The 19,671-nt window shown below is 57.1% G+C and overlaps 1 protein-coding gene across 1 annotated transcript in view; it reads right to left on the bottom strand.

Annotated features, from left to right (window-relative positions):
• Positions 1 to 11,050, bottom strand: part of PDE9A (phosphodiesterase 9A) — a 110,652-nt gene extending 99,602 nt beyond the window's left edge. Inside the window, exon 1 of the mRNA XM_064380192.1 lies at positions 10,785 to 11,050. Coding sequence (XP_064236262.1) covers positions 10,785 to 10,853 — 69 coding nt within the window. The 5' untranslated portion in view covers positions 10,854 to 11,050. The remainder of the gene's footprint in view (positions 1 to 10,784) is intronic.
• Positions 11,051 to 19,671: the final 8,621 nt, after the last annotated feature.

Raw genomic sequence — 19,671 nt, 5'->3', positions numbered from 1 at the left:
TTGAGGCCCACCCCAATGCAGCACAACCTCGTCTTGATGTGATTATGTCTGCAAAGACCGTATTTCCAACTAATGGGACGTTGGCAGGTACCAGAGGTTAGGACGGGAACCCATCTTTTTGGAAGACACAATTCAACTCACAGCAGTGATCGGGGGGATGGGCGGAGGTCAATGGCAGGACGTGGTGACAGTGTAGGCAGGCGGGAGTCGAGAGGAACCTGAGGCTCCTGCAAGGCCAGTGCAGCTCTGCGTACCCAAAAAGGACACATCAGAGAACAGATGGTGAGTGGAGTTGGTGATGGGGGGCTTCCATTCGGACGGGAATGGAATCCCCTCCCTCCCTCCCTTCCTTTCCCTCCTCTTTCCTTTCCTTTTGAATGCCTTGGAATTTCATTAGAAAATGAAGTGTGGTTTTCCTGCCAGAAAAGAAATGTCTCAGTGCTGGCACTGGGCCTGGTGCTGGTCCAGGTTGGCACCAGGCCAGGTGCGATGGCCAGGGTCACCTTTACGCCCTTCCTGCTCTGCATCCATGCAGAGGACAGCCCAGAAGGCAGGCAGAACCCCTCACCGGCCTCCTGCCTCATCTGCTGCAAGTGCCTCCCTGGATCTGGGCTCCTCCTCAATACAGCGGCACCGTCAGGGGCGGGTGCCACTGTGATGTGCCCTCACCTGCAGGTGGCGTGTCCCTGTGCCAGCCTGAGACCGGCACTTTGTGACCAGCATGCCCCATGTCATCAACCCTGTGTCATGCTGTGAATTGAGGCACCATTGCCCACTGAGCTGAACACAAAGACTCCCTCTTGGACTCGCTATTTTTAGTTTGATGCCTCGGGCTCACAGCAGTTGGCTAGAGTCACTAAACCCCCAGCTTTCTCTTCCATAAGCCAAGCCTGGCACTCCGGACAGAGGGGCAGGTGCGAGCTGGAGACGCCTCGAGAAGCACCTTTGGCATCTGGACCTGACTCTGCCTTGGGACCGTCCTCTGGGGGCTCCCTGATCCATCGTCTGAGTACACATGGTGGACTTACCACAGGGACTGAGGCTGACTCAGAAACCCCAGACCCCAGCAAGGACCTGGAGCATCCTGGGTGGCCTGGCGTGCAGCTAATGCCCTCAGCTGTGAGCACCTGGGAGGCTCCAGAGTCCTGAATGCTGGAGAGGCCTGGGCTGTAGGGAAAGGTCTAAGAGGGGTCATGCTGGGCAGAAGATCAGCTGGAAGAAATAGGATGGGGCCTGGCATGCTTCTATGTTGCCTCAACGTACAGTATGGCACAGGGCCCAGGGACAATGGAGCAGGCTGTCACACAGTGCCGGTCTCAGCCTGGCTCAAGGACATGCTGCTGCAGGTGACAGCACATCACAGTGGCACCCCGTCCCCGAGAGTTGAGTTGTGTGACAGGAGAGGGTGGGAAGACGGGGGGCACTGCCATCCCTGCCTGTTGTGGGCTCAGCTCACACCCTCTAAGCTCAGCCACTTCAAACCTCATCAAATCAGGAAACAAGATAAGGGACTTCACCCTTTGGGCAGGTGCAGGAGGCGGACCCACTCTGACTCTGCTGCCCTCTCTCCCAGCTCTGTGGCTGCCTGCCTTGTCCCTGCTCAACTCCTGGAACCACCAGGGGCTCTGCTGACTCCTCTGTCATCTTCATACTGTGCTTGTGTGTGGTGTGTGTGTGTGTGCATGTGTGTGATGTGTGTGGTGTGTGATGTGTGGGCATATGTGTGATGTGCGTGTGGTGTGTGATGTGTGTGCACGTGTGTGATGTGCAAGTGTGGTGTGTGCACGTGTGTGATGTGTTTGTGGTGTGTGATGTGTGTGTGGTGCGTGCATGTGTGTGGTGTGGCACGTGTGTGATGCGCATGTGTAGTGTGTGCACATGTGTGTGATGTGTGTATGTGTGTGCATGTGTGTGGTTTGCATGTGTGCCATGTGTGTGATGTGCATGTGTGACGTGCACGGTGTGTGTGTGCACGTGTGTGGTGGGTGTGTGCATGTGTGTGATGTGTGTGTGCATGTGTATGTGTGTGTGAACCACAGAGCTCCATCCATCTGAAACAGTTGGAGGGGAAGTTGGAGACACTGCCCTTCCTTTGGTGAGGAAACAGAAAGAGGTGCGCTGGGAGTTACCCTGGGAAGCAGAGTTCCCGACGAGCTGGCCCTTCTGCACGCCTGGCCTGCTCCTGTGCTGGGGACGATGGTGGGAGGCACAGGGGCCACTTGACAACCTGGGAGTGTGGGGCCCAGGTCTCTCTCAGCCAGACACTGCGATTAGACTGCCTTAAATCTATGACATGGATAAATAATAAACAAGTAGAAATGATAACACTTATATAGCATTTACCAAGTGCCAGCGTGTTCTAGCATTTGACACGTATTAGTGCACTTAATCTTCCGAAAACTTCCTCCCACTTCATAGACAGAGATGCTGAGGCACAGAACGGGGAGCGACTTCCCTGGGGAGGCCACACAGCGGCCGGGTTTGAGGGCAGTCAAATGACAAGTTGGCTCGTCTGTGCTCTACAGCAGGGCTGGTGGCTGAGGTCGGTGGAGCGGAACCTGGCGTGTCCGTCTTCCCTGGACAGCCCCTCCCCTTCCACGGCGACACATCACAGGCTGCACACCATCAGACGTGCACACGGCTTCACAGAGCAGCACAGGCGTGACTCAGGATGTGGGGAGGGCTCCGTGAACTCACAAAGTTTTTCAGAAGACGCAACAATAAACCCATCGCAACAGGCCGGCCCTTTGCAAACTGAGGAACTAAGAATGGCAATGACTGACGCTTTAAAAACATCAGGCAGTTTCATCGATTCATAAAACGTGCTCCATCCACACAGTGGAATATCGTTCAGCCTTAAAAAGGCAGGAAACTGTGGCGCGTGCTACAGCGTGGATGCACCTGAGAACACGATGTGAGTGAACGAAGCCAGGCACGGAAGGCCCATCCTGATTCCACTTCTGTGAGGTCCCCGCAGTCGTCAGCTTCGAGGAGACAGAAAGTGGAATGAACAGTGGGCGGCAGCGGCTGGGGGAAGCGGACGGGGAGGAAGCGTTCACTGGGGACGGAGTTTCAGTCTGGGAAAACGGAAAGTTCCGGAGGCGGACGGTGGTGACGGCTGCACAGTCGGATGAACGGACTCAACCCCCCTGAACTATGCACTTAGAAATGGTTCAAGTGGTCAATTTCATGCTATACGTATTTCACCACAATTTAAAATAGAAAAAAGTTGGCAGAGAATCTAAAGCAAATGGAATAAAACGCTCTGGCTTTTCTTTTAGTTGTTTCTAGACCGAGTTTTCGGGGTACTGGGAGTTTCTGTTCAGGGCCAATTCTCCCGTCGTGTGACCAGCTTTGGGATCTGGGGAGATGTGGTCAGGGCGAGGGGGAGACACGCAGTCAGGGATGGGGTTGAGACAAATGAGTTGCATCCTCGAGTGAAAATACTTCTTTTTGAGCTTGAAAATGTTGGGAGCCCCCCTGGGCGGCTGAGTGCACCGGGCACCTCTGGTGCCCACAGCATGACTGTGCCCGAGGTACCAGGAATAGAGGCATGTGCTCCTCCGACTCCTGCAGATGGACTCTTGGATCTGTACTTAATTTTTTTAACAATTTAATCTTTTTTTTTTAAATATATTCAATAGTGTTTGGGGAACAGGTGGCGTTTGGTTCCTGGTTAATTCCTTAGTGATGATTTCTGAGTTTCGGTGCACCGTCACCAGAGCAGTGACACTCTACCCAGAGCATGGCGTTTCCTCCCCCACCTGTGCACTTTCTTAGAACACTTTCTTCTCAAAAAGATGCAGACACCCAACGGCGGCCTCAGTCTCAACCACTGCAAGCCAGGCACTAACTTGCAGACCGCCTTCTCTTCGAGCCATCCCTGCAGGCCCTGGGAAGCTGGAGGGGTCCTGTGCTCAGAGTGGGTTTGTCTGGGGAGAAAGCCAAGGAGCACAGGCACGCTTTGTCTGGGGCAGGCCCAGCTGGCAGTTTGTGCTGTCTGGCCTCTGGGGGCTCTCTGGGCCCTTCTTGCCCAAGACCTTCAGAAATTTCCCAGGAGTGAGGCTTGCTGGGTTACATGCACCCGGGGGAGCAGGTGATTGGGTGGGAGAGGGTTCAGAGTTGCCCACCAGCCCCTGGGAAGCAAGCCCAGGACTGGGCTGCAGGACCCAGACTCTCAGGAAGTCCTGGACCCCTGGGGCCCGTTCCTGCCTCCTCCCTGCCCAGCCCCTGCCTCCTCCCTGCCCGGCCCCTGCTTCCTCCCTGCCCAGCCTGTGCTGCACTGAGATTAGCAGCACGGCGCGTCCCCGTTTCATCTCTCATTTGCATGTCAGTTCATCTGAGGCATCTCATGGGGACAGGGGACAGCGTGCCCTTCCTCTGCACTGGATTTACCTCCCTGACAACGAGAGCTGTCTTTTGCCCATTTCTGAGGCCAGAGAGCCCCTCCACCCACACTGAGCTCCAGAAAGGCTGGCTTAAAGATGGAGGTGCCAGCTGTGGGACCCAGGCTCCTGGGGCCTGTGGCTCTGGCTCCCTCTTCATGGTTGCCTGTGGTTCCAGGTCACACAGACTCAGGGGAGTGACAAGTGACAGGAAGGTGCTGCCACTGCTGCTTCTAGAGTCTTCCAGGCAGATGGGTCCAGGGTGAGAGAAGCGTCGTGAGGCTGTGCAGTGCCCAGGCCTGAGGGCCAGGGTGGCATTCCTCAGCCTCCCCACATGCCCAGACCTGGACACGTCACCCCATTGCTCAGCGTGGCCTGCACAGTGAGCCCACTGCCTCGGGGAGAAAGTGACTTTGCCCAGGCCTCCCGGCTGGCTGGTGGCAAAGGAGGGTGAGGCAAGGCTATCGGTCCCTGCACCATGTCCCCACCACTCACTGGACCAGCGCTCCCGGATTCCCACGTTGGCGGCATTGATTCAGTCCGAGAGGTTTCCAGGTCACTCACGGTCATTCCTGATGGCATCGGGCGGGCTTCTGGCCTCTAGCTGTCCCCTCCTGGACCTCTGGACATTGGAAATGTCAGGCGCAAGGGGAATTCAGACCACGCCAATGGTAAGGAGCGGGGAGGTCGGCAGCTCCCTGACCTCTCGACGTCCCTGGGCTAAAACTTGGAAGAACCCGGTTTCCCGTGCCCTCTCTGAGATGGCACCTGCCGTAGCGCTCGTGCTCAGGCACTTCATGGCTGATGGCTGATTGAAGAAGGAACCAAAAGCTGAGGGTTCTTACTACTTTTCACAGCCTGGCTTCAATTCAGGTGGAGACAGGTGTCGTCCCCTGCCTGGGGTCAGGACAGCGATAAGGCCAGCAACTTTCATTGCTCCCTGCCCCCACCACCGCTGCCACCCCCTCCGTTCATACACTGGAAACCCCAAAAGGATGTGGGTAACCCCTTCCTCCAGCTTTTCTCAGTTCAGTGAACTTACGGTACCATTTTATATCAATGTAAACCGTAAGGTTTGTTCTTCGGTTCTTGCCGAGTTTAAAAAGAAGAAACTGAGGCCAACACAAGAAGATCCAATGTGAAGGAATTTATTCAGGCTCCCGGGCGAGGTTCTGTGGTCCGACAGGAGGGGCCGGAGAAGTCGCATGGACTCCTCTCAGACGTGGGGTTTTATAGGGAGTGGAAGAGCTCGATTGGTTGTGGGAGAGCAGGACTACTATTGGGTAAGGTTACAAGCCTTTGTTTGCATACAGGACTTGGCTGCTATTGGTTAGAATTACTCGGCTGCTATTGGCTAGAAAGACTCGGCTGCTATTGGCTAGAAAGACTTGGCTGCTATTGGCTAGAATCACAAGACCCCACTTGCATACTGGGTTCTTTAAGGGAAAGCCAGACTGTGTGAGAAGGGGAGAAGGGAACATGCCCGAGCATGTCCAAGCTTTCGGAAAAAAGAGATTTGGGGGTGGTGTGCGTCCGAGCTCCCAGCGAGGCAACCGGCCTTACATAAACATCAAAAGTTATAAAGATATAACAGGCAGACATGACAGGCTGGCCTTGGAGAGGATGGCCGAGGAGAGCCAGCGTCCACGTGGAAAGGAGGGTGTCAACAGTGGTGCCGGCGCTGAGAAAGCTGGAGAGGGGCCAGTGCAGCAGGGGTACGCAGCCCTGGATGCCTGCAGCCAGAGGAGAGGGCGCTGCAGCGTGTCGGCTGAGCAGGCCATGCCTTCTAAAATAAAGGAGGTTTGCATTCGACCACGTCAGGGGCAGGAGAGGGGAAAGGCACGCAGGAGCCAGATGGGGCTTAAGACCCCACCGTGCTGACCCTGCTGTGTGGACAAGACTGGGGCAGGCGCACTCTCCTCTCCCCTGAGGAGCCAGGGGAGACACCAGCTCATGCTTGTGTCAAAGCAAGAAATGAAGGCAGAAGGGCATGAAGGCCCTGGGGGATGGCGGGGCCTGAACAGGACAGGTCAGCAGAAACAGGCAGCAGGGAGGGAGATTCCTTTGCGCTGGGACCAGAGACGACCTCAGCAGGATGCAGAGGCCTGGACCCCAAGCACAGCGGGGACGCCTGAGCCAAAGAGGAACAGCTCTGGGGCCCGCGGAAGCTGCTGGCCTTGGGTGCTAGGACAAGCCTGGGTGGAAGCATCATGAGAAGGCCTAGGCAGACCCCACCAGGCCCTACCAGCTGCCGAGGGCATGCAGCCCTGGGCTCCAGCAGGTGAAGGGGCAGAAGCAGGTGGGGCGGAGCCCCGGTGGGTGGGAAACTGTTAAGAACTGGGAGCCAGCTTCTGCTTGAACACTTTCTCGTGCTGCTCCTCCCTTTGTGCTCTGCGCATTCGCCTCCCTGGTTTAGAGGAGAAACAGCCCCACAAACTCAAGCTGCTGCTGACGCATTCAGACCTGGGTTCCCGCTGCAGAGCAAGGCCGGGAGAAGAACGCCACCGCCCAGAGGTGCCAGGGAGGCTGCGCAGACTGCGCGTGTCCTGAGGGGTCCACCAGGCCAGGGCAGTGGCACCCACAGAGGCTCCGGGGCGTTCATCTCGCCCAGATGTGGCCCCTTACCACAGCCGAGCCCACAGCCAGGCCCAGGGGTCCCATTAGCCTCTCTCTTGCCCCACTCGGAAGACGGGCAAACCCAAGCCTGGAAGCGCCACTGGGTGGGACCCCCTCCAGCCCCCCAGTGCTGAGTGCATCGTCCCTGTCATCCCATGCGTGGCTCAGCTGAGCAATCCCTTCCTCCACAGGCAGAAGAAAGGGGCAGATCCTGCAGCCAGGGGACCCCCAGGCTGGGGAAGCTGAGGAAAGGAAAAAACAAGCCCTCTGGGCAAAGATGAGGAGCTCCAGCTTCTAGAGGACAGTCTTCCTGAAGCGAGGCCTCTAGGTCCTTTCTGAAGCACTCTAGGTTTGGGGACCCGGGCTCCCACCTCCCTCCTTCTTCAACAGCCACCCGAGGGTCTGGACACAGGGTGGGGGGCGAGAGGAGGGCATCACCTGGTGCTGGGGACGTGCCAAGTCCTGATCTGTGCACCCTGGCAAGCTGAGGGGCAGACGATGGGGACAGGCCCATGCAGACACTGCTGCCCGGGTGAGGCTGTCCCCAGCCCTTCAGCAGCTTTTCACTAGGCCACTCTCACGGCCACAGTTCTGCACAAATGGCTCCTTCCCCACAAAGCCGATCATCAGGAAAGAAAACCTGTTCATCAGGCCCACACGGGGTGGCCCACCCAGCCTGCAACGTCTGCTGCTGTTTACCATTTGTGGTTTCCTTCCCATTCCCATTCACTCTGGACTCCAGCACTCAGCACATAGTAGATGCACAATAAACACGGGTGGCTCATTGACGAGGCAACCTGCCTTATCCCATTTAATTCTTAGCACAGCAACACAGGGGCAGAGAGCGAAGTAACTGACCCAAGGTTCTCGAGAGAATTGAGCCCTGAAAACAGGACCTCATTTGGACCCTGGGGCACAAGCTTTCAGCCACCTTGGAGTCCTGCTGTTGTGTGGGGCTCAGGAGGCAGCCTCCGACTCACTTCACACCCTAGCTTCCTCTGCACGACCTCTGAAGGAAAACCCCCGAGCGAGGAGGGAAGACAGAATCCCCCGTTTCTGCTGCCGTCCCCCACGGTGTAACTCTGGGCAGGTGATGTGACATCTGTGTGTGTCTGGAGTTTTCGTCATCTAAAAAAAAGCATTGACCTGGCTGCCAAGTGGCTGCAGCGGTTCCTCTGAATCGCCTGGATGTCTGCAGGGTCACCTGCACAGGTAAGTCCCAGCTAGGAGATGCCAGCACTTGCCGCCTGGGGCCTCCCTCAGACAACTTCAGATCATCAACCAGGAGCTTTGCCAGAGCAGAGAACTTGGCAGAATCCCATTTTGAATGTTCCCTCCTTCCTCCCCATCTCTGCAGCCTCGGGGGAAAGTGAGATGGTCAGGGGGTTAGGTAACCAGAGGGACAAAGAGCAGAGATAATGAAGGAGCCAACGTACCTGTCACCAGGACTCATGGCCGGATGATGCGGAAGAAAACAGTGACAGAAGCAACACGCCCTCATCTCCCGCACCCAGCGGCCCTCAGGCCCCCTCCTAGGTAGCAATACGGGTTTGTTTCCAAGACATTTGATGGAGAGGAGATGGGGTGGATGGCAGGGAGACAGGTTCACGCTGGAAACTGCAGGATTTACCCAGTGCCTGGTACTTTAAGAGAAGGAATGGCGGCTGATGGCAGCGGCACTGAAAGTGCTCTCACCAGCGACAGTGCTGCTGGGTGTGCAGCCTGGGAGGTGAGCAGAAGTTATCATGCCCCAGCACGTGCTTGGGTAAACAACTCGGCTTCAACTGGGGCTCACAGTCCAGCTAGGAGCTGCCGAGGGGGTTCACAGCAAGGGGCGGAGGGCGGGGGCAGCTCAGGAGCAAGCAACAGACCTCACGGAGATGCGGGGCTTGGAGACCTGTCTGGCGCCTCCCTGTTTGCACCGGGAAAGGACGTTTGTGTAAGGAACTGAGGGGAGAATCATGCACATTGTGTTCCGCTGTGTTCCGGGCAGTGTTTACATTTGCCCGTTCCCTTCTCATTCCAGTCTAGAAAGCAGATTTTCTCATCCCTTCTTTGCAGATGAGGATGCCAGCTCGGGGAGCCAAGGGGCTTGCTTGTGGTTACAGGAAGTGGTGGAGCTGGCAGTCAACCCCAGGCACGGGTGCCACACGCCATGTCTTCCCAGGGCCCACCTGCAGGCTGCGTTCCTGGAGATCACCCCAACCTCGGCGTGTCCACTTTGTAAAGCTACCCTGTCCACAATAACAGCCCAGCCTGCCACGCCCAGCGTCCTCCTCCCGCCCCTCCTGAAGCTCTCCTCCACTTTTCACCCGCCTTCCTTTCGAGAGAGTCGCCGGTGGGACATCTTTGGGAAGTTCTTAGGAAGGACCAGCTGCTGTTGAGCTAGTGATAACTCACTTCAAAACGAGTTTTTTTAAGGCAGGTCTTTGATACATTCTCATCTGTTGGGCAGAAAATGTGTGTGTGCATGTGCATATGTGGTGTGCATGTCTGTGTGCTCATGTGCACGTGTGTGTATGCATTTATGTGTGTGCCTGAGTGTGTGTGTGAGTGGGTGTGTGAGCACTGGAGTGTGTGTGTGCGTGCATGTGTGTGTATATACCGGAGCTGTGACATATTCAAGGGAGGGTCACTCCTTCCTTCGGGGAGAAGGGAGGCTGTGACAGTCCCATGCAGTGGCAGACACCTGGTCCTGGAGTCGGGGACCTGGGTCTAGTCGTGTGCCTGCCGCTGCCCCACTGCCCAGCACTGAAGAAATCAGGGGGTGACCACCTGTGCTTGAAGAGGCTTCCTCCTCCCGGTTATCTGAATCTCTCAAAGCAGTGGGGGAGGGCTGTTCTTCCATTTCCTGGGATGGAGCTGGGCACAGGGTAAGGGTGGCTTGCGGGCTTGAATCTACTGATTAAGCTGGCCAAGTGCACATCTGGGAACAGGAGAGACTCAAGCCTGGCCGGCAGCTGTTGTGTGGCTGGCTGGGGTGTCTCCCCCTGGCCTCCTTCAGTGGGGTCCTCTGTGGGCAGAAAGGTAGCTGCACGGCTTCCTGAACCGTCCAGCTGAGGTTTGAGGGATTTCCTAACAATGGCTTTTCCCTAGGGACTTTAGGGGGAGCCAATGAGAGCCCCTTCCAAGCCGGCGCGCTCATTGTCCCTCTCTGCCAGTCAGAGGGGGGGCCAGGAACAAAGGGGGTCTGTTCTGAAGCCCTCTCCCGTGTAACTGAAGCCCGTTAGGAACCCCGGACATTCGCGGGACTTCCTATCTCCGCGCGGGAGGACAGAGCCCGACCCGCCGCCCCCCAGGCTCTCCGCGGGGCCGGGAGGTGCAGCGGCCCGGAGTCCCCCTTCTGGAGTCGGAGCTACCCACCTGCGGAGGAGCAGCCCCCTCTATGCCGGCGCCCCCCGCACCTGCCCCCGCGCCACAGGAAGCGGCGGCTCGCCCCCTCCGCCGACCGCGACCCAGGAGCTGCCCGGCGGGCCGAGCCACCGGAAATTAAAGGCTTCAGGTGCCAGCCTTTGAACGTAAAAACTCAGCCTAATCAGATTTCTAAAAGAAAAGCTCTGCCGGTGAATTAGAAAAACTAGTCCGTCCCCTCACCCCCGGCGAGTCTCCCCTTTCCACGCGGAGCCGGCGCGTGGGGACCCCAACGGCGAGTCGCCCCTTTCCACGGGGAGCCGGCGCTGGCGGAGCGCACGGAGGCCGCAGCCGGGACCCGCAGACGCACCGACAGTCCCGCCCGCCGCGCCCGGCCCCGGCGCCGCCACCCGGGAGGTGGGGAGGGGCTACCTTCTGGATGCGTCCATCGATGTCCAGGTAGATGGCCTTGGGCCGGTAGCTGGAGGAGCCGGATCCCATCCTGAGCCCGGCGGCTGCGCTTGGACTTTTCACTGTACTTTCCCGACGCCAGGCGCCGCGGGAGGCGAGGGAGGGGAGCCGGGGAGGGGGTGGGCGGGGGGCGGCCCGCGGCGCTCAGCCAACCAGAGCCGCGCCGCCACCGGGCCCCGGGCCGCCCGGAGCCGCCGCCGCGCGCCGCAGGGTCTCCTCCTCCGCTCGGCTGGCGCTCCGGCTCCGACTCGCGCGCTCCTCCTCCCGGCCGCCCGCCCCTCCCCCTCCCCTTCCCCCTCCCTCCCTTCCTCCGCTCCCTCCCCGTCTCCTCTCTCCCCTCCTCTCACTCCCTTCACCTCCCTTCCCCCTCTTTCCTCTTCCCGTGACTCCAGCCCCCGATCGGCCGCCTGTCTCCTGATGCGCCCTGGACGGCTGTGCAGACCCCCGGGAGACCCCTTCGGCCCGGAGCCGCCGCCTCCCCACGCGGCCGGTGCCTCGTGAGCCAGCGCCGGGTTGAGCTGAGTGTGGACCCCCCAGCCCCGCCGGGAAGACTCCCCTCGCTCCTCTCGCCCTGCTGCGACCGCCACCCTCCTTTCATTTGAATAGAAAACGGGAAAAGTTCCTTCTGGTTCACCCACAGCCTTCCCCTATCTAGGGGGCGTCAGCCTCCTCCAGCTGCGCCCGGAGCTGAAATGGCGATTTTATTTCTGTCCTGGATGGGGCCGGACCGAGGATTACCCAGCCGCAAGCTCTCTGCTGGATTCAGCATGTTCGTCCCCTCCCTCTTTTTGCGAATTGTCACAGGGAGTGTGGGAAAGGCGGGAGGGGAGGGGGACCGCGGGCGTCCTCTGGATCCGCGGAGCACAGAAGGGGCGTTCTCCTGGGCGCCTCCAGTGGCCATGGGGTTGGGGGCTGGGGAGGAAGCTCAGAGGCGGTGGTCCTGGCCTTGGTCGCCTTTGGAAGCAAGTGTCAAAGCCAGCGGGAGCATGTGTTACTGTTTCTTGGAAGTGAGTTCCAAGCCACTGCTTTCCATCTGTTGAGCGTCTGGGTGCTGCTTGTTGAGAGAGTCTGGTGTACACAGGCTCCTTCCTCTCCCCTCCCCCACCAGCCGGCCGGCCAGTGCCAGGGCCAGTGGTCATTTCCTCTCCCTCCCTGGGCTAGCCTGGTCTCCACCTGGTGGACTGTGGCTGGCTTTACAGACACCCCCGGGCCCTCTGGAGCCCTGCTGGCAGCTGGGGCCCTGGGAACGTGAGAGCTCCCTGCCTGTCTGTGGGGGTGACATCGTCCAGTAAGGTAAGCGGTGGTCTTCAGCCTTCGGACAGTCCATCCCGTGTCACTTTATGTCCCCCCACCTGCTCTCATGGGGGGGTCACTCTCAAAGAACAACGGGTTGGAACTCGGCAACCTGGCACCCTGGCACCCCTGCCCACAGCTCCAGGGGAGTCCGTGTCAGAGCTTGGGCTCCATATGTTTTGCTTTTCAAATGACAGGGGTGAGAAGGGACAGCCTGGAGGCCTTTGGGGTGGGCCCAGCCGGGTGGTTCCAGTGGGCCGCACGACTCGCTATGGGAAGACCGTGTCCTCAGCTCGTTCAAGTGAGCAGTATTGTTAATACTTCTATTTGTTGTCAAATGTTCCGACGCTGTTTGGGCTAATCCAGAGACCATGCTGTTGGGGCCTCGTGTGCTGCCTGGCATGGAGTTCTTACCAGCAGATGGCTCGTTGGCTTTGTACTTATTCTCCATTCTTTATTGTCATCGGCCTCGTCTTCTGTAACCACTTCCTCCAAGAGCCCCAGAAGGAAGAGTGCCCACCCATGGGGTGTGGTTCTGCAGACCAGTTTCCCAGGAGGGTGGAGGGCGTGCTCTGGGGCTCAGTGCATCCAGCGCCAGTGCAGGCTGGCCCCTCACGCTGCCTGGGTGATTCTGCGTTTAGAAGAATAATCGCTCCTATAATTATTTTGCACTCTTAGGAGTTGGGCTGGACTGCTGTATAGATACTGGATCGATGAGGTGGCAGCAGCTGCCTCTCCCAGACCCCCCATGGGGTAGTGCGGCCTTCCGTTCATCAACAGTGTCATTACTGTGTGTTGGGTGCTGTTCTGGGCACTGGGGATTCAGTAGTGAACAGAATCAGCAGAGATCCCGGCCTGAAGCAGCTGGCACTCTCTGGGGGAGACAGACACGATGGTTTAAATAAATCAAATGTGTAGGGTGTTGGATAAAAATTAGGGCAAAGAGGAAAAATCCATAGTGAGACTCCATCTCTAGAAAGGACACATCCTGCGGGGAAGGGATACAGAATGTGCAGTGCGGGAGAGTTGGAATTTTAGAGAGAGTGGTCAGGCAAAAGGTCACACAGGAGAGACCGCTGGGAGTCAGGAGCAAGGAGCCCGTGTATCTCAGTGGGAAGGAGCTTATGGCGCAGGAGGAGCCTCAGGCAGGAGGCCGCGTGGCCGGAGTGGAGGGAGGGAGTGGGCTGTGAGGTCAGAGAGGTGACGGGGCAACCCCGCGTGGTCGGTCACACGACTGACTTGAACTCCACCTGCTGCACGCCTTGCTGGAGGATCCTCTTGGCTGCTGCTGGGCGAGAGTGCACGGAAGGGGCAGGGCAGGGAGGCCAGTGAGCAGCAGCTGAAGTCGGCTTTGCAGGGCGTGATGGGGCTTGGATGGGTGTGAGTAGGGGTCCTTGAGAAAAGCAGACCAATAGTGAGGAGTTGGCTCACTCGATGACGGAGCCTGAGAAGTCCCACTAGCTGCCTGACTGCGAGCCGGAGTCCCGGGGAAGCTGGCGGTGTGGCTCCAGAGCGAGCCTGAGGACTGACGCTCAGGAGCTGATGGTGGGGACCCAGTCCCGGGCCAGGAGAAGGCCAGTGTCCCAGGCAGGCAGGCAGTGGGAAGAAAAAGAGGCAAGTCCCTCCTTCACCTGCCTCCTCGTTCTCTTCAGGCCTTCAGGGGGTTGCATGGTCCCACCCACGTGGGGCATCTGCTGGCCACAGTCCACCACTGCAAACACCAGGCTCATCAGAGGCACCTTATGGAACCCCCCATCCCCTGACCAGAAGCAGCACCTCCCAGCTATTGGGTGTCCTGGACCGGCCAGGTGGACACATAAACCTCACCTGTGCAGGTGGTGAGGAACGGTTGACTCTGCATCCAAGTTGGAGGATGTGGGGTCTTCACTTGTGCCCGTTTCCTGGGTGGGCCTTGCGCCTGTTCTCTGCCCTCCTTCCCCCAGCTCTGCCTGCAGCCATGCTCCTTGGTCCTGGACAGCCTCAGTGGGGAAGGTTCCAGAAGTGGCGGCTGCTCCGTGCCCACCACGTCAGCCCCCGGGGCTCCTGGTCTCCTAAACCTGCATCCCGGCTCCTGGCCTGGCCGCTGGGAATGCTGCGAACGTTGGATCCTCAGAATCAAGATAAAAATGAAGGAAGCCTTCTGCCTCTGCCAGGCAGTCTGGGGACCAGGTTGGGGACCCGGGGTGGAGTCAAATGCCTCCTCAGCTCAGGCCTTGGGTCTTTGGGGAACTTGGTGACTGAGTTCACATATGCACTAGAAAAGTTTCACATATGGATGAGAAAACTGCCTGGAAACTTCAGACAGAGTGTGAGATTCTGCCCGTGTGTCACAGGGAAGGAGGCTGGAGGTGGAGGAGATTCTGAAGGTGCCAAGCCCCAGGGCTTCCAAGAGCCGAGTGGGTCCAGCTTCTGCCTCCCAACCTCTGCCCAGACTGCACTTTTTTTCTGGTACCTTCCAGGGTGCTTGCAGGCTCATTCCTGTATGCAGAGCTCACTCTTTCATTCTCAAAAAGATCATACCAAAGGGAAGTTTGAGATTAGAGCATCAGAGCCAAACTGAAGCTCGGAGGAGCTGAGCCCGGAGGAAGGGCCAAGACCAGGGAGTGAGGAACTGGTCGCTGGTTCCCGAGTCCCAGGCCAGCTCACCGTCTCCAGCAAGAAGGGCCAAGCGAAGCCACATGAGGAGAAAAGAGGGGTCTGGGCTGTCCTCAAAGAGTGAGCATCCTCCCATGAGCTTGGAAGGCTGGGAAGGAAAGTCCAAGCACCCCAAAAAAGGCTAAAGGGGGTGCCCAAAGGCAGAAGACGGTGTCCGTGCAGCGTGGCCCGCCACGGCCAGCAGCTCCCAGCACGTGCTCCCAGTAGCTGGCCTGGCCTGGCGGATTGAGCCATGGTCGGTGGCAGCTACCGAGCCAGTGCCCTGGGCATCATTTGCCTGTTCTCTCTTGGATCTAACCAGCATTTCTCGTGACTATTCTGAAAAGACTCCAATCGCTTCCTCCACCACCTCTTTCAAGTTGGGGGTGGTGGTGGGGGGTTGGGGAAAAATCAATTCATCAAACAAGCAAAATGTATCCAGCGCCTTCTTACTGTAGACAGGGCACTGGGCAGGGCTTTTTAAAGGGGATTGAAGCCCTCTGGACCCTGGAAACCTTATGGGAGAGATTAAAAAGTCAAAGGCAAGATGCTTTACCTTCTGAAACGCGCACCATGGAACACCAAGAAAAATCAGCCCGTCTTGTATGTGTGTAATGAACCTGACCCTGACGAGCTCTCCAGGTGACCACTGGGCGGGGTGCACCAAGAATCAGAGAAAGGGGGTGCCCTTTGACCTGAAGAAGCTGGCATTCTCTGGGGAAGACAGACAAGACGGAATCAATAAATAGACAGGCGGATGGCCCGCCCTCGACTTCCGTGCGAAAGAAGACGACTCTGGCACCGAGACCTCACTTCCGTGTCTGTTGCGGTAGTATTTGAGTTACACACCCTCCACCTGTTTCTTTTTATGGTCTTGGTAAATGCAAAATTATTACTAGTTGTAAATATTTCAAACAATGTGGTAGAAAAGGCAAAGTCCTTTCTCGTTCAGAAAAATGGAGACCTGCCCCTTCTCACCCTGGACCAGCAGGCCCCTGATGCCCGTGTGCTTCCGACTCCGGGCCAGCTCCTGGTGTGATTTGTCGTTGTAAACAATGTGAACAAACACCGGCATCCACATCGTTTGTTGGTTGTGTTGCTAGTCTTCAGAATTGATTTTCGGAAGTAAGATTTATGGGTAAAAGTGTGTTTTTGGAACCTTTGTGTGCCGGCAAAAGCGCATTTACGTAATTTATTTTGCCAAATTGCCCTCTAAATTCGTTATGCCAACTTATTATACTCCCAGCATCGTAACATGGCAGGACCCTTCCACCACACTTTCAACAAAATGAGATAGACTTAGTCGCCTTTATGTTTTCTAGTGTAAGGAGGGAAGGGTCTTGCGTTGATTTTCATTTCTGTGTTTATGATCGAGACGATGAGGAACTTGGTGACTGAGTTGACATAGACGGTGATGCTTCTGTCTGTTACCTGCTTGGGTCTCTCCAGCGAATTCATATTCTTTGCCCTTTTTTCTCTTTTAACATCTTCTTCTTACGGATTTTTGCAAGCTCCTTCTATGTAAAGGATAGTAACCCATTGGCTGTTACGATTTTGCAACTGCTTTCTACAAGTCCGTGGCTCGTCTTTAACTTTCCCTGTGTAAGTAATCAAAACGGTGCCACTTTTTCTGCAGGTATTCTGGGTTTCTCGTCAGCTCAGAAAGGAGGCATCATTTATAGTAGAAAATTAAAACGAAAAAAAAAGAAAGAAAGAAGTGACCTAGATCTTCCCAGATTGAGAAAGGAAACTGTGGCATGCTCACAGAGGAGAGCGTTGAGGATGGTGACTATGATGAGGGGACAGGGGCCGAGGGAGAGGCTTCTGCCACGTCTGGTGACTGCAGAGACGGCAAGGGCGTTTGCACGCTGGCTGCCTGTCCATGTGCGCCCACGGCCCACTTGTGGAGCGCATGCCACCTGCCAGGCCTGGCCACCCACCTGCGCACAGAGCTGCCCCGCTCCACCGAGCTTGCACGCCAGTGGCAGCCTTTGTGAAATCCAGCAGAGGGTTGAAAGGATTTGGGATATGAAGTGGTAGTGTTTAGAGTGGTAGGATTCTGTTTTTTTTTAATTTCCAAGAAATTTGAGCTGTGAGGTTATTTTTGCCATAAACTCAGAGCAAGGGGAAGTGAAAGTGATAGAAAATTAGCCAGGACAAAGCAGCATCCTCCCGCTTTCTCAGAAGTGGCTGGATAGAAAAGAGTGCATCCATGTGGATGCAGAGTGGGGCCATGGCCTTCTAGGGCTGAGCAAGCGCTTGTCATTTTGCGGTTGTGGTGTGGAGTCGTGGCACTTCACGGGGGGGTGTTTGCTGGCTGCCCTGACTCCCCACTTGTGGACAGCAAGAGCCTTTGTGGGAAGCTGGTGGGTCAGGGCCACCTTGCCTTCTGTCTTGGTGCACTGGGTGGCCTCCGGGTCTCTGGCTTCCCCTCCCCCTTCCATCTTTCCCTCGTGCACTTTCCCAGGATCTTCCTCTTATGCTCATCTGTCCCTGTCATGTCCCTGCTTGGCCTCATTAGGGACTAGCCTCCCGGGGTGGCATTCCTGGACTTCCCATGCCCCCCCTCAGGGAGGCACATGTAAGCTTCTCATGGCCTCCTGGGTGGCATCCCAGGGTCGCCTGCCTGGGCTTTTTCAGGACCCCTGGGTGGGTGGCACGCCGGGCCTCTGTTGTCTGATCCCTGTAGCCTTTGTCCCCACTCCTGAAGGCACCAGATACTCTGCTGGCACTTTCCTGACTTTGCACACTGTTTCATTGGAGAAGACTGTCTGTCCCTCTGTTTCTCCTCCTCTCGGTCACCTTATTCTTTAAGATTTGTTAGGGCATCATCTACACGGTCATGTCTTCCTTGAATCCCTGGAGCAGACCCAGGAGCTCCTCCCCGGGTCCCTGAGACCCCCAGCACGCCTCAGTGGTGGCTGCTCTGTGGCCCTGGACAACCTGTGTCTCCTCCCCAGGCCACAGGCTTTTCATTTATCAAATGAGGATGACAAGAAGCAGCCCAAAAGCTGGGGATTAACTGGGAGGATGGAAGCGTGCCTGCAAATCCCTCAGCCTCGGGCCTCCCGGGAGGCTGCCGCGCAGCTGTCCCCAAGGCTTGCACCTCGTGCACAGTAACGGCGCTGTTCCTCTCCACTCTATAATAAACTTGCTGAGGGCAAGGACCGAGGGAGGCTACTGGGAGCCTCTCTGGCAGGGACGGGCCCCACACCTGGAGCCCAGTGGACCGCTAGTGTTCCGTCAGTGAGTGACTTTACACACTCATGCTCCTTCTATACAAAGCTGTCTGCCTCTGACTTCATTAACATTAAAAACAATACTAAAAGCCAACTTAGCACCCCCAGCCCGGCTTGGGCTACAATGGCTCTTCTGAGCTGGAGAGGTGCTGCGTCATGCAGACCCCAGGAGACCTCTGTCCCAGCCCTGGGCCTATGACTCTCTTGTCACCTGTGCCCACTGCAGCTGGGGCCCAAGACGCGCACACGGAGGCCCCGTGCCCCAGAGGCGGTTGCTGGGCTCTTCTCTAGCACGTGACCTCCTCGGCATGAGCTGGGGATGGCTCAGTAGGGGGATGACCTTGACCTGGGCACGGGGTCTGCCATCAGCTCAGCGGCCTGGGCCAGCCTGCTCTGCCCGCCAGGACGGCCTCTAAGGTGGGGGCCCTCCCCGTCCCCTCTGCATGGCCAGGCTTAAAGATGTTTAACGTCTCTTCACGAGGAGGCTGGTGCACCTGTAACTCATCTTCTGCCTTCTAGCTCATTCAGATTTGTGGAGCGCTGACTGGTTTTCAGTTCACACTTCTTTCCAGTGGCCTGGGTCCCTGGCCTAGCCCACTCCTTAGGAGCCAGTGTCTGAGTGTGACTGACAGGCACCCTGGGTGGGACTTTGAGGCCCTTCAGGTGTGATAGGACCCCACCTCTTGAGCTCCTTATGGTTTATAGGGCTGCGTTCTTTGCCGGGAAGACCGAGGAACAAGGGGTGGAGAAGTGGAGGAGGGCCTGAGCAGGCCAGGCTGGGGCAAGCTGGGGGCCTGGATCCTTCGGGCACAGGAGCCTGGAGGTTCATCCTCAGCCTCCCGCAGGCACTCTCAGCTCGCCAGCCAGCTGGTGTTTCTGTAAGAATCTCATTTCCTCCCGCCGCCAAAAGTTCCTTGGTGGGAAATGACCTCCTGTGAGAAGCCAGCCCAACAGGTGGGCCCTGGGAGAGTGGTGGGCATCTGAGACCCTTCTCAGCGTCCCCGGCCCCCGGGAGCTTCCCAAGGTGACCATGTGAGCGGCCGCAGGTTCTAAGTCAGGGCCGAGGCTGATTCAAGAGGGCAAATGACCCCTCTGCTCAGGCCTGACTCTAAATTGAGTCAGCCATCGGAAGTGGAAGAAACGGCAGACTGATGATGTCATGTCCAGAAATAGGACGTGGAATCCTAATTGTCCTCAGACCTGAGCTCCGTCGTCCCTCACAGTGTAGATCCACAGGTCCTGTCATTCCCACTCAGTAGCAAGCTTTGGAAAGAAGAGGGCCGGGTCCTGTTTATTTTGAGTGACTTCCACAGTGCCTGTCACATTTGTTTAGAAATAGACTGAATGAATGCTAGTTTTAGAGGCAAGAGCTTGTATTTATTTTAGTGAAAGAAACTGTGGCCATGCTTTTTTTTGATCCCTTCCTCCCTCCCTCCCTCTCTCTTTCTCTCTCTCTCTCCTTCCTTCCTTCCGAGTTTTACACTGTGACCCAGGTTGGAATGCAGTGGCGCGATCTCAGCTCACTCCAATCTCTGCCTCCTGGGTGCCGGTTCAAGCAATTCTGCTTCAGCCTCCCAAGTAGCTAAGATTACAGGCACGTGCCAGCATGCCCAGCTACTTTTTGTATTTTTAGCAGAGACAGGTTTCATCATGTTGGCCAGGCTGGTCTTGAACTCCTGACC

This window comes from Aotus nancymaae, unplaced genomic scaffold (assembly GCF_030222135.1).
Source record: "Aotus nancymaae isolate 86718 unplaced genomic scaffold, 86718_ANA_hifiasm-v0.15.2.pri h1tg000022l_1, whole genome shotgun sequence".
In the NCBI taxonomy this organism is placed as follows: domain Eukaryota; kingdom Metazoa; phylum Chordata; class Mammalia; order Primates; family Aotidae; genus Aotus; species Aotus nancymaae.
This window is presented reverse-complemented; position numbering and strand designations above follow the sequence as displayed.